This window comes from Python bivittatus, unplaced genomic scaffold (genome assembly GCF_059951505.1).
Source record: "Python bivittatus isolate LINGU-HERP-01145 unplaced genomic scaffold, Pbiv_v1 ctg000050_np1212, whole genome shotgun sequence".
Classification (NCBI taxonomy): Eukaryota; Metazoa; Chordata; class Lepidosauria; order Squamata; family Pythonidae; genus Python; species Python bivittatus.
This window is the reverse complement of record NW_028277033.1, coordinates 1,982,809-1,998,054: the sequence shown is the minus strand read 5'-3', so window position 1 is coordinate 1,998,054 and position 15,246 is coordinate 1,982,809. Positions and strand designations below refer to the sequence as shown.

The 15,246-nt window shown below is 41.9% G+C and overlaps 1 protein-coding gene across 2 annotated transcripts in view; it reads left to right on the top strand.

Moving 5' to 3' along the window:
- The window catches only part of LOC103067482 (dual specificity protein phosphatase 13B-like), a 30,120-nt gene extending 18,461 nt beyond the window's left edge, over positions 1-11,659 (top strand). Inside the window, exons 2-4 of one of the 2 annotated variants that reach the window (XM_007437098.3) lie at positions 2,302-2,493; positions 5,684-5,904; positions 11,272-11,659. In XM_007437098.3, coding sequence (XP_007437160.1) covers positions 2,303-2,493; positions 5,684-5,904; positions 11,272-11,486 — 627 coding nt within the window. In that variant the 5' untranslated portion in view covers position 2,302 and the 3' untranslated portion in view covers positions 11,487-11,659. Of the gene's footprint in view, positions 1-2,291; positions 2,494-5,683; positions 5,905-11,271 lie in introns of both variants that reach the window. The other variant, XM_007437097.3, reaches the window with a different exon arrangement.
- Positions 11,660-15,246: the final 3,587 nt, after the last annotated feature.

The window sequence follows — 15,246 nt, the reverse complement described above, 5'->3', positions numbered from 1 at the left end:
ACAGCTGTGACTACATGATTGAAATGCTATGCATGTAAAAAAGAGGCAGAGTTTTAGTTGTGAAGTCATGGCCACCACCTTCATTTTTTGACAACATCCCCCCCCCCCCACACATCTATATTAACCTACCACATCAAGGAATCCTGGAAGGTGATTCCATGCAGGAGCAGCCAAGACATTCTGGTCCTGAGACAAAAGTCAAAACAATAATCCTGCCATCCCATCCCAGAAATTAACCAGATTTGAAGGTGAAGTGGGTAGTCCATGGACAACACAGGAGCATACTCCATCAGATGTGAGGGCACCTGGTTACCATTTTGGCAGAGGTCTGGCCACACAGCACACCTTGCTGTCATCTGCTGATGAAGAGGCTGCCTCAGTGTGTCTAACAATGAGGACGCTCCTTTATGAAGAGCAACTGGGCACGGCTTCATGGACAATATTTAGTCCTCTCACCAGGTTCTCAGGAAGTCAGGACAGTGAAGCTCTTATAAAACTAACAGATAACCCTGGATCAGGCATATTTCACAGTATAGACACTATACCCATGCTTGTGACACGAAAGAAAATGCAATTAATCCTGGCTGCATCAATTCACTGTATAATGAAAGTGGAAGTGGAATGCTAGCTATTGTTCAAGAGCTTCTTTCCTTAATCTTCTGTTCTTCATATTGTAGGTGTTCTAGAGGAAATTATAATGTTGTGAGTAAGTAGAACCCCATTGATGGGAACTTGCCTCATCTCACCTTACAGAACTTGGGTTCTGTCTCCTGTCTCCATGTAGAGATTCAGCTGCCAAGAGGCTTCCATTTCAAAAAATGTCATCAACACAAGTGGGAAATGTTGCCTTGGCAGTTTTGCATGTCCCCTTCATGAAAAATGCTTGGTTTTCCTTTCTTTTGTTTTAGAAATCACTAGGCAAATTATTTCCTAGTCAAATATGTGCTAAAAGGTGGATGGGGAGGTATTAGTTGAATACTCTTTGCATGTTCCCACTGTCAAATGAAATTAGCATCCTCTCCAATCCTCAGTATTCTGAAGTCAGCAGCAGTGAAGATTATCATGGATCAATTGCTTTGAGGAAAAGCAAAGGAGGAGCAATGGTGGGGTAGAACTGCCCTCTATTTTTCAAGTTGGATACTTTTTGTTGAAAGTCAAGTGTATCTGTTTTGAACCAACTAGCAACCACTGAAGGTTGCCTAGAATTGCATCAAGAATGTAGAACTTGTTAGAAGCACTCCTAGCCCCTGCTCCCACTTGTATGCTTCATGGAGAATATGGTTTGCTCAAATAGGCATTCATCTTATCTAGATCAAGTTCTGTTGGTTCATTTCAGGGCAGTTCCTGGACTACAGCACCAAAGTACCTGATGGTGATTCCCTGCTTCTTGCCCTTCCCATCCATGCAGAAAAGACAGGCCTTTCCTTATAGAGATTTGCATTACCTTCACATCCCCTTCCCACTCTCTCTCTTTTGACATTAAGGCAGACCGTCTCTTTTTTCTTTTTTCCCCTTATGGCACCATTTTTGTCTGATGCTACAATAATCAAAGCAACACAGAACAGGTGGCCCTTTCCTAAATTACACTGTAGGTCCATGGAAACTTCATTGTAAGGAAGAACTGACGCTCCAGCTTTATAGAGGCAAAGGGCCTATGTTGCTACCTAAAGATCTAGGAAGGGAAGGGAAACTTTGCAGTACTGTGAGCAGGGAGTGGGAAAGATTGACCAGAATGCAAAAGACTTGAACACAGCACTCATCATCAAGAGAGAATGTGAAAACACCAGATGATAAAGTTCATGGACCTAATGAATCATTGCTGGATCAATGGCCAGATAATTACAAATGGCAGCTGCCCACCGTAACACAACAGCCCAGAAGCACAGAGGACATTGTCGCACTGAGCAGTGACCTGCTCCTGGAGGCGTGGGGACAAGATGTGCCAAGCATTGTAACAATCAAATCTAGGACTGTCAGTAGATTAGAAGGCAGTGCTGCAAACCATCCACTCAGAAGGGCTTAAGAGGGCTGCAGTGAGAAAACGGCAGTTTTGAAGCAGAACTTCAGAACATGGACAAGGGGTGGATCTGTGATGGTCTGGAATAGGTAGAGGGCAACATCATTGGTTCCTGCATTCAAGAAGTGGTAAGTGCCCCATACTTGCAATGAGGCAAACAGAAAGTGGGTATCTGTCCCCGAAGACTATTCCTTATCATGTCTCCTACCATTTATGTCTAGCGTTTACCCCCACTGCACCACACTGATCTCCATAAAGCACTGATTCTTTCCAGTGTCTTTCAGAATGTCTTGGTATTCACTAAACGCAGATGACTTGCGGCGCCCCAGAATACAAAGAACGTCAAGATGCTCCTTCAGCAGCCAGCAGAGCTATCAAACGCCAGAACTGGGAGAGCTGCAGCGCATGCTATGGACACCAGTTCCCTGCCGGGGCAATGTCAATGAAGTGTGGCCTAACCTTTACATTGGAGATTTGTAAGTGAATGGGTTTTCATTGCTTATCCTGAAAAGTATTGCAATTCTCTTGTCAGAGAAGGGAAAGAAAAAGAAGATGGAAAACCAAGGTGGCCATTCTAACCTTCTTCCTTGGAATTAAGCCCCATTGTCCTTAAGGGGGTTTACTTTTGAATACTATTCTATTTTACTGTCTCATTCACATGTTATTGGATCTTATTGGCCAATAGTTAGATATAATTAGAAAGCTAAATAGTTAGAAAGCCAAACAAGATCAGGAGGTGCAAGTTCCCCAGTTCTTGCCCAAAAGCGGGAGAAATAACACAAGCAGCATGCTTTGTAGCTAGTTTCTTTTTAAAGCCTACATGTTAAATTCATCACCAGAATGGTATCTGCTGTAGAAATCTTCCCTTGCCCAGCTTATTTACTGACCTACATACAAAGTTATGAGAAAGTACTGTTTCCCTGTCCTATTCATTAAATAAGTAACAAAATTCACAGGCTATGTATGCAGTATGTTGGATCCAGATTCTTAAGGACAGCAAGCCAGCGAGGTCCATTCCACATCTTCAGGGCAGCTTCTACATTCTGGCTTTAATTCTGTGATCCATATGGATACTGAACCTAAGATAAGTCCAAGTTAGCACCACACTTGGTAAAAATGAGAAAACACGTGGTAAATTTCCAATGGACAGGGAGAATGAGGGTTCCTAGAAAAAAGGGAGATGGGCTGTGCCAGACTTTGGAGCTTAGGCAGAAGGTCAAATGAGTTCCACAGGACCCCAGAACAGGGGCTAGGAGTGCCTTCTATCAAAGCAAAGAGCAGACATGGGCAATAAAAAAAAAGTATGCAAGGATGTGACACAGAGGACCACCTTGTGACTTTTTCAGGTCAACAACTGAAGGCTTGTCTCAGAGTGGTTCCCCTGCCCCACTGGCTAAAGCCCCATGAATGATTCTCTAGGGAGAATCCTATCCATCTTCTTACATTTTCATAATCCATATACCCAACGATGATGCTTGAATAAGCATGAAAAAGCTGTGACTACAACATAGAACATACTTCACTATTTATCTGTATTTTCCTATTGGCTAACATCTAGCCCTGAAAACTTGCTTTCAGTTTGGCTGCCAGCAGAGGTATAATTATATTGAGCTAGTAATTGCTTATTTTTGGTGATAGACCTTCACTTGTAATGCTATTGCCTCATTAAGAAAGGCAGCTTGATTTTTCATGATTTTAAGAGTTTAGGTTATTACAGTTGGATTGATTGCATGACAAAAAATTTCATTGCCTTGGTGCCTCTTAACGGTGCTGCCTGTATCCATGATTCCTGTTAGGGAGCCTCACCCTTGCTCCTGATGTGCCAGTATCTACCTCCCGACTTCCAACATCCACTGCCTGTTTTTTGTAATTGTTTCCAGATGACACCAATATTCTGGGTCTATTCAGTATGTCCACCTTCAATGGCCACGTTTTGTCTTATTTTGCCCCATCGGAATATACAGTAGTTCTCCAAGCCTCTACAGATGCTTCCACCACTTTCTCAGCTCTGCTTGGGCTCCCCTCCCATGAATTCACTTGGGGCTACCAGATTTGGGCTGCAAACAGCCGAACAATCACTAATTAGCAGTGATTGTAGATGCAGGAAATTCTTAACTCTTTCCTGCCCCACCTAGATTTTTGCAGTCCAGGTGGATAAAGGGTGGGAATCCTTTGGCTGCATTTACTGCATGTCTTGATTACTGCTTTTGTGTGTTTGTGTTCATAGTGTTATTATGACTTTATTGTACTCCATTCAGCTGAAAACCAGATTGTAGCATTTAAGCAAATACATCAATAAATAAAGCGATACAAAAATCCCAGACTCTGCGGCACCACGCTGAGTGGTTGTTTAAAAAGTTGATGCCTAAAGCACAACCTGTTCAGCTCTTGAAAATGGGACAATAGGATCGGATAAAATCTCTCATCACCGAGCAGAGCCATCGCTATTCCCCAGTCCTGCTTCTCTTCTCCAGACTGTCTGTGCCTGATCGCTTTTCTGGATTAAAAAAAGAAAGAAAGCACAAGGGTGTTGTTAGATGTATTTCTACACAATAAGTGGAATAAGTGATTTTGCGTCTGCAAAATGGTCTTTTGTTTGCATATAGAATTCCTTGACTTCATCATTTTCTCTGGTAAAACAACCTTAGCAGGTTTTGACTGCACTGCTTAGAAACCAGGGGCATCAGCAGGAGGGGTTCAAAAAAGCCAAAAGGGGAACTGCAACCGTCTGATCAAAGGCTCTCCTTTTACATGCTACCGTCTCAACTTTTTGAACCCCTCCCCTCCCTGCAGACACCCCTATTTGAAACCCACCAGATTTGCAAACGTAATGAGTAACAGGTTGTTCTGGGTTCTCATCGTGACCAACAACTACCTATTGTTCCAGAACAAAACTCAGCTGTCTCCTTCTGCAGTCTAACCAGGAACAAAGCAGTAAATCCTGAACAACAATTATATTTAAGCAGTGTTTCTCAACCCTAGAAACTGGCTGGGGAATTCTGGGAATTGAAGTCCACACATCTCAAAGTTGCTAAGATTGAGAAACACTGTATTAAAGCTTGCATGATCCGGTAAGAAACATATTAGAGCTGGAAACAGCATTCCTGCCTCAGCGAGAGATTCAAGGATCTAGTTTAACCCAGTTAGATCCTCTTACAGGGATTCCAGCAACAGGATCCAAAGTACTGGTTGGAGGAATGCAATACTCCCAGTCCCTTCCTGCAAGAAGTACTTATTATCCAACAAGCTCAGGAGTTCAAGAGTCCTGGCAAAGCTTCATGACATCACCATCCCTTCTCCATCGGCCAGGCAAGCAGCAGGAAGAAGAGTTACAGCCAATCAGTGTTTGGGAGGTTGGTTCTATGTCGTCAAACCCTAGCCATGAGTTTTGTAATGGAGGGGCTTGCTTGTTTCTGCCACTCTTTCTCTCTAGCTCTTTTTCCTGGAGGACTAGATATGCAAAGATATATATTCATTCCCCAACACAGTTAACCGATGCAATAAGCATGCCAGGGTCCCTTTGGGGTTAAATTTGAACCCCTATATTTAGTTAACTAAGTCAATGGATCCCTTTTAGGGTATCCACGAACACTTAACTCCTCTCCAAGGTGAGGACAAGTGTATGCAGTATAATAATAACATTAACACAAGTGCCCTTCTTTGCAGGTATATAGCCCGGGATATAGAGCAGCTGCGCCGACTGGGCATCACGCACATTGTGAATGCTGCTGCTGGGAGATTCCACATTGATACGGGAGCCAAATTCTACCGAGAGCTGGCCGTTGATTACTATGGGATTGAAGCAGATGACGATCCAAAGTTTGATCTCAGCATTTACTTCTACCCGACTGCTAAATATATCAGGGCAGCACTGAACTCACCCAGAGGTAAATAGAGTGGGCAGGGCAGGGTACTTTATCTTCTCAGGTGTCCTGGTAACCATTTTTCCATCCAACATCTAGCTGGACATTATCTTACCTTATCAGGGAAGGGGCTAAACCAGTGTTCCTCAACCTTGGCAATTTGAAGATGTATGGACTTCAACTCCCAGAATTCCCCAGCCAGGGGGCTGGGGAATTCTGGGAGTTGATGACCATATACCTTCAAACTGCCAAGGTTGAGAAGCACTGGGCTAGACATTACACATCACACAAACTCACACACATCCATACAAATTCACATAAATGATATATGCATTCTCTCACATAACCCACTAGCCTGTCATTTGCTCAGCCATCCATTTTTACCTATCTGTTTTCCTTCATGCATGCATACTCACAGAAAATTCTTTTGACACCTGGGTATATGCTCTTGTTCCAAGCTGAAAGTTTTTCTAAGCCTTACTGGAATGCATAAAATGTGACTTAAGGAATTGTTGAGTGGGGGGAGGTGTCTTCAACTTATCCCTATTTCTATGCAAAGGAATAAGATGAGGGGGAGGCGGATCTTCCATTGGCTTCAATAGAAGGCTTTTTCTAAGCACAATAGAGGGGAGTGGAAGGATGAAGATTGCAAGATAGTTCCCTTGCAATGGGTATATATATTACAGTTAGGCTTGGAAGACATTTTCTATTGACACCAATGGAATATTTTTTTCAAACCAATTGGTGTGGTGGAACAGGAGGGTGAGGACAGATGAGGATATTACACAGATGCATACAACCCATTGGCTGGTTTCCCTTTAATTGGCTAGAGGCTGTAACCTGCGCCACGGGATCTGACCTAGCTGCAGTCAGACATATTTAAAATTATGATATTGATGACTATTTCCTCCCAAGGAAATCTTCCATGACAGACTAACTACTTTTCCTTACTTCAGATGGGTCATATGCCTTTTTTTTTTTTAACAAACAAAGCAAGTTCATGAACTTTATTTCAACTGAGTGCTCAGATATGACCAAAGTTTTTCTGAAGAAATGTTGAATTTGTAAGAGATGAAAAATTGCAGGGAAGGGTCAGGAGAGAACCAACCAATCATGCTTCATGTAGCTGATTTAGGCTGAACTAGGGGACCATGTTGTCCCTGAGCTTGATCCTTAGCAGAAGAAGAGAGAAATGGGACCAAGTATCTTGGTCAAGGTCAGAGGGTTCCTCCTTTGTGTCAGAGCTTTTGGGCTAGTTTGGAAAAGCCTTCATCTGCCAAACTGAAGTATTCATGCCAAAGTTAAGGCTTTTCAAGTTGGATTTTAATATTTTCTGAGGAGTCTCACTGCCATTGAGTAATGCATAGATTTACAATGCCAAAATTCTGACTGCGAATATTCAGAGTTTCAGAAGGACAAAAAGGTGCACAAATTCCATTTAAAAATCAAAACACTAGATTTAACAAGTGGAAGTAACCTAATTATGGATAATCAAGCACAAAACTGACTCTAATTTGAAAACCGTCCTACATTTTTCCCAAGCCGGAGTTTGCTACTTGCTAAATGTCTTCCTTTGCTTCTTCTTATAGCTATATTTAGGGATGTGACTCAAGTTTCTTCTCCTACTGCTGTTGATGGCCCAGAGACTCCAGAGGAATTTATTCTCAGTTGATCCAACTAAGCAGGGATTTTCCAGGGGTGGGGGGCTCAGGTGTCCTTCTTCCTCAATTTTGGGAAATAGTTTGCCTTACGAGGAAAATGAGATAGAAATGAAAACCGAGTATCATCGAATCATTCAGGCTTTGCCTTCCCTGCTCAAGGATGAGATTGAGCATACAACCTCAGTTCATGGGGTGACACGTTTTACCCTGGAGAGCTACAATTTAGCAGACCAGAATCCCCTGCCTGCTTCCCTTACACTCCTGCATTGCCTTGCATCAGCCCTAGTGAGTGTTGTACGCTTGTTGGCTATTTGCAATAAATATGCCTCCAGCTGCTGAAGACAAATCCAAGAAGAGTGGAAAGGAAGAGACAGCCCACAAACATTTTAAGTACATAAATTCTAAAACATGTACATGTATCCCATCCTACATGTGATTACATTACATCAGGTTAGTGTCCAATCAAAATCTGTATCTCAACATCTAATAATAAATACATGTAACAAACATGACATTTAATAGCTTTGGAATAGCTCCGTTGACTAATATTGTGCAGAAACAATCCTGAGAAAACATTGGATTTCTTCACCTCCATCATCATCGTCAGAGTTGTCTCATTTGGACTCAGTTGTAGGCACTGTACGTTTTTCACCACTGGTATCATAACCATTGCAACACTTTTAGGTCTTCAGCATCTCAAGGAGCTGACTCAGTGGGACAATGTGGTGCTGATAGCTTAGACTGCCTCATTCCAAGCAGTAATCATAACCGTGACATTGGCAGGACAGCCAGCTCCGATGACAGAAAACCATTTAGATGATCAGTCTGGAAAGGTGGGTGTCATAAATCTCTTGCAGAGATTAAAAGCGCCAGGAGCAGGCTCTCCACTGGACCCTCTTGGATGGGTGAGGCATCAAAGGGGCAATAGGTCTTCAAACTGTGGTTTCTGTTCAGACAGATGCATTGAGTACAACACGCTACCCGTTGTGCTTACAACAGACACCGATACATAACACTGTCAGTGCAGGAGAATGGGGAAGCGTTAAAAAGAAGTGCATTTTTACAATTTATACCCCTGCAGTTGCAGCTTAAATTTCTGCTATGCTTGTTTGTTTGCTTTAATTTATTGCCTGGAAGCATGCATATTTGCACAAAAAGGAGCTCAAATATTAAAAATTAATTATCTACTTATGCACAAGCTCATATCATCATTTCTGCACATTCGGCATAGCTTTTAAAAACATAAATTTCTTGTCCATCAGCCCTTTCTCTGCAGGAGAACTCTGAGCATGGCAATTAGTTTCCCAGTAACTTTTTACTGAATAATTTAGTTTTGCTGGCCTTGTTTACTCTGGGTGAAGAGGTTTCTTTGCTTCTTGTTTCCTTCCTGTGGCTTCTGGCCCAGTCCTAGGTAGGCAGCTGGACCTCAAAGCCAATCCTGCCAGGAATAATAATAATAATAATAATAATAATAATTATTATTATTATTATTATTATTATTATTATTATTATTATTAAACTTGTATGCTGCCTGACTCTCACACTTCTGGGTGGCTCATAACAATCAAACAAAGAAATTGCAGTAAAATCAATAAAACACAAAGATAAAAGATGGCAGCCAAGGTGAAGCGAGGCGTCGCACTCCCCCTTGCCAAAGGCTGGAGTAAAGAGCCAGGTCTTCACAGCTCTTCTAAATAACAGCAGTTATAATACTTGAGGACTGAACCAGATTTTGCTCAACGATACAAAGGAGTCATGATCATCCAAAGGACCTTTCCTAAAAGCAGACAAAGGTTAACACCAACCAACCAACCAGAAACCATTTGGTAAATAACACCAAAGGATGGGTTGGGTAGTGCTTTGCATGGCCATGAGTGAGTCCAATGGCACACATTCCTGAATCCTGATCAGTAATCCTGATCTTGCCACAAGCTGATAAGCTGATGATCTTGCCATAAAAACAGAACCATAACTGGTTCCCTCACCTACAGATTATGTTCACCCATTCCATTACAGAACTCCTGACCCAAAATGTGCCAGGTCACATGGCTTTGGCTCTATATAATGTGATACTCAGAGGCTTGCTTTGTTATACAGTGGTACCTCGGGTCACGAACGCTTCTGTTCACGACCAATTCGGGTCACGAACAGCACCGTTCGCAAAATTTTGCTTCCGTTCACAAACTCCGCATCAGGTGACGAACAGGATCCGCAGCCATTTTCCCTGCCGTGACACATGGTCGTGGCTTCCTGTAGGGAGGGGGACTCTCCCTCCAAGCAATAACCGCCTCCCCACCCGCCTTCCTGTCCTCCACGCCAGAAGTCACCTCGAGCAAGGTTAGCGTTCTCTTTCTTCGTACTGCACTGTACTGTATTTTGTTTCATATTTTTGTGGTTTTAAAAAAAAATACATATGGTTCAGAACGGATTAACCGTATTTACATTGAACCTTATGGGAAAATTTGATTCGGGACGCGACCAAAATGGGTTGGTGACCAAATTCGGAGGGGTCAGAACGGATTAACCGTATTTACATTGAACCTTATGGGAAAATTTGATTCGGGACGCGACCAAAATCGGTTGGCGACCAAATTCGGAGGAGTCAGAACGGATTAACCGTATTTACATTGAACCTTATGGGAAAATTTGATTCAGGTCGCAACCAATTCGGGTCGCAACCAGAGTCACGGAATGAATTAAGTTCATGACCCAAGGTACCACTGTAATTATTTAAGAATACTCTGCTATGGATTAGGTCTCTTGAGATAGTCACCTAATGGTGTTCATCTGTTCTACATCTGCAAGATAGAACCAGTTAACCATAAATGGTAACAATGTAACAAATTACTTTAAAGTTATTTAAAGTCTTATTGCACTGGACCTTCCCTTGCATGGCAGGTTATAATGCTGGTCCACTGAACTCCACCCAAGCCACATTTACATGTTCATTGCCCTTTGCCTATATTTATTTGTAAAAAGTTGGGTGGAAAATAATTATTCCAATGCATCTTATGCTAGGCATTGTTAAAACTAAGGTTTTTGGGTAATTTTTGCAATAGCAACATATCGCATCTTCCAGAGTTATCCAGCCATCATTGTGTCAAAAATAACAGTACAAGTTTCCTATTACTTCAAGAATTGCATGGTGCTGCTGTGAAGACACAATCAGTCATTAGTGGGGAAATGTCCACAGCCTGGGAGCTCTGAATGAAAGACTCCCTGGGAGCACCACAGAAACTGCCTTTATATAAAAGAAGGAATACCGTGGAAATTAAATAAATGTAATATACAGAGTGTCTACATGATACCAGGAAAAAAAAGAAAAGATGGAGTATGGATGAGAAGATATGTGGAAGTAAGAAAAAACAGAGGAGAATAAGAAACTGCTGGAGCTTTTTCATTCTGTCCTCCACTGGGAATGAGATCTAGTTTACCTATGTCAGCTGAGTGCACATATCAGTAAGCCTTAAGTCTTAAACGGATGACTAACATTAACTGGTGACAGAAATATTCCAGCAACTGTCCAGATGTCATCATTATTTATTAGCATAAGACAACTAGTTGACTTTGTCAGAGGAGAACGTAAAAAAAAAAGAAAAAAACAAAAACAAAAGGGAAAAAAAGTAGGATTGTGACCCAAAGATTTCTGATGTTTTCCACAATTCTTGGCATTTACTGTATTACCTATACATGGGAATATATCATAATATTACTACTTTTTTATTTGCAGGGAAAGTATTAGTTCACTGTGCCATGGGGATAAGCCGATCAGCAACCCTTGTGCTTGCTTTCTTGATGATCTATGAAAGCAAGACCCTTGTGGAGGCCCTAAAGACTGTGCGAGAACACAGAGGAGTCTGTCCAAACACGGGTTTCCTCAGCCAACTTCGGGAGCTTGACATCCGGTTAATGAGTGAAAAAGGGAAGGCAACAGGGATCCCTTGAAACTTTAGACAGAAAATACTTGTACCGTGACAAGTCTAAGAGGCAGGGCAGGACAATTATATTTCTCAGAAACACCTAAATTCCAAATGTGCTAATAGATGTTTATGGGCAATGAAATGAAAACCACTTCTCTCATGTTAGCATCTCATTCAAGATTAAAGGTGTAAACTTGGTATCCATTTTATATTTGATAATGGAATCACAGAAACCTACATCTGGAAGGAGTCATTTGAGCCTCCGAATCAAACTTCCTGTTCTATGAAGGAATCCAAACCCAGGTGGCTGTCCAGCCTCTGCTTGAGTCGATCAGGGAAGGCTCCAATGATTCAGATACAGAGGGCAAGATAACACTGGGTTGGCTTGTTCTAAACCTGGTAACAATTACCTAAAAAGACTTTGGCAAGATCTTTTTTAGAAGTTCAGTTGATAGCTTCATATATCAAGGAATTTAGAAGAGAATCCCTGTGCAAATCTGCTGGAAGAAATTGATTTTTTTTGCTTGGACTGGAACAATGGTCTTCAGATGGGTGGATCAAGATGCAGGGTTCTCAGTCCAATGAATTGCCATATTTAGAGGTTGTACTTCTTTCTTTTCTCCCACAAAGCTATCAGCAGCATGGAGAGCTAGCTGTTCATTATTGTTACCCTTCTTCCAAGTAGGTCAAGATGGCATATTATTTCTCTTCTTTGTTATCTTCATATCATACCTGCAAAGTAGATGGATGTATCTGCCCAGGGTCATGCAATGAGTACCATGACCAATCAGAACCTGGTCTAGCCACCACAGCACCACAATTACCCATAGAGTGGGAAAGGAAGTTAGAGAAAAGAAGAAGCTAACTCTTTTCCTGGGGTCTCCCTTTTCCAGATTGCAAAGTGTCTCCTGGAGCTGCCTATTAATAAAGCAAAAATCCTGGGAGATTGAGATCACAGCTTTCACACAGTCTCCCAGAGTTTTGGAAATACTTGACAAATTGAAGAAAGGGCACTCCAGGAAAAGAATTAACTCTTCTCTCCACCCTCACCCCCAGTGTTCTTCCCCATTTTATGTCCAATGTGGTGTTGCAGTACTCTTGGGTGGCTAGAATATTATGCCTTCCACTGCTGGCTACATAGGAGCAAACAAAACAGTTTTATCGTGAGCTCCATCCATTGAATGATTGGAGACCACAGGCTCTCCTATGGTGCTCCAGAACCAATGTGACCAAACCCAGATTTCAAACCTTTGGCTGTTTGCTCCTTCCTGTTTCATCTTCCATTTCTGGCTGAGCTCTTTCTTTGCCATCTGGGTTTTGTGAGTTAAATAACAGCTTGTGCTCTGCTGTCCCCTAACTGGGCTCTTTGCTTGACTGATTTATTGCCTCACTTTTCTTCTGCAGACAAAATCTCCTGAGCCAAGCCAAAAGCATAAATAATTCAACACCAGCATTTAATACACTCTGGATCAAGATTCCCTAACCTGCTCAGGTCCAGATGTGCTAGATTATCCCTAGCACAAAAGGAAGGGAGGCAGGAATTTTTCATCCTCTTAAGATTGCATCTCCCACTGCAGCATGAACACATACAAACAGGGAGACGGTCAATGAAGGCAACATTTCCTCTTCTGTTTAGTTCAGGCTTATGAAGTCACAAATTCTTTTTTTAGTTTTGATCTCTAGATATCAACAACAAAAGTTACCCCTTATTGCAAAGTGGTAGAAATGATCCAACCATCATGCTACTTAGTTTTAGAATTTAAACTGTTCAGCCGCTAGTCACAAATTCCTAGCCTAGTTGGCTTCCTTGATGATAGTGAAAAAACTATCGTAACTTTCACATTGAGAAAAAGGCCATCTATAATCTGCATAACAACAAGAATTAATGTAATCCATTCTTGGATATTGTGGCCCAGTCTTTGTATCAAAGCAAAAAAAAAAAAAACCCACCAACCCTCTTTGCAGATCTAATCACTGCATCTATCTTGAGCTGGACATCAGTATAGATTAAACTACCTTACAGTTTAGTCTGGTCAATTTGTTCATTATATTTTCTTTAGCATGTTCAGCTCAAGAAAGGCTTGGAAATGTAACTACTTCCTCTTTCCTGGCTCAAATGGAATGTTAAGTCATATCTGTTTATGCACACTGTGTATAGTGAAAATCACAGGCCATGTTGATCACCAGGATAGATAAAGACTCAGTGGTTGAGCACACCCTTTCACCTGGAGATGTTGGGGTCACCATTGTGGCCAAGCCAATGACCAAGTATACAAGGGAACCTAACTTAACGTGGGCTTCTCATGTCATCCAAATCTGAAAGAGTGGGTTAATTAAAGATTAACTCTCATTTCTTACCTCCAGACAAAATAAAGAAGCCACACAAAACAAAGTTACTCCAACTACATCACCCCTGACAAAGAGGGCTCTTTTCACCCTCCCCAACAGTGTGCAGAGCATTGGACAATGGTGTGCAGAGGATGTACAGAGGCAGAAAAATGATGAGGGAAGTTAAGCCTCTTCCCACCTCTTCCTAATTATCTCTAATTCCAGTAGGACCACTGTAGATTTCTAATGTCTGCTCATTTCTTTTTTTAAAAGAGAAGTACACTACAGTCTTCAAACCACTAAAAATGCTATAAAACCTGGCTGCACCCCTCCACTCTGATGTCATTGCTTTCCATTATTGAAAGACATCCATGATGGAGGCATGGCAGGTCAACTGAGACATGGAAAGACAAGGATAGGACATGTGGAAGACATTTCCTATGACATATTCCAGGAGCCCACCAACTGTTGTCTCCCCAAAACCATGTTTTGGCCCACTGCTGGGCTAACATTGCCCCTGTCCAGGCAATCTTGGCCCAGCATGGCCAAAACATGGTGACCAATGGAGGGAGCAATAGCTGATGCTGAAAAGAAGACACCAGTGGTGTCCATGGGGAGAGGGCCAAAAAAGTCAAGATGGCAACTGAGACTGCATGATGGAAATCCTGCCCCCCCCCCTTTTTTTTGCATGTGTAAGGCAAACCCCACCCCTAAATCATCCAGCTTAGTGATTATCTCAGATTCTTCATTTTGATCACAGGACTTCACTACCTTGTCGCTCATGATCCATCACACAAATCCATGTGGACCTTCCTCTTCCACAGTTCTTAAAAAAGAAAATGGGATCAACACTGGCTTAGGGTCTGGAGCATGATAACCTCAGGTTTTCCCCTTCAGTATTGTTTTTCATCTCACAGTTACATTCCTGAAGCAGTTCTTTTTCACCTGCAAGATGAAAAACTTGCTGGGATTTCATTTTGCTATAGTAAGACTATGAAACCCACCCCAGAACTTTGATTTGAATGAATGCCTATAGGGCTTCTCCCCACAATATCCATATACTGCTTGTTGCCTTGGTCATTGATCATTATAGAGGTTGCCTCGTTAAGGAAGAATTAAAATAAAGAAAAAAGACTGCATATATAATCAATAAAATAAAGAAAAAGATTGTCTACATCCAGGAAAAAAACATATACAACACACAGGGGCTTGACAGCCAGCTTACCCCAAAGCCTGGGAGAACTGCCATGTTTTGGAAGATCATCAGGGTGGGAGACATACAGATCTTTGTGGGGAAGCTGAGACAGAGAAGGTGTGACAAAGAATCACAGTGAAATCAAGCCACAACTTAATTCAACATATGAAGCCTCCCATTCCGTACCTGCAAAGCCCCCATTTCAGTCTTTCAAAAGTTAGTGAATACAGCATAACTGTAAGCAACACTTATAAAACATGTG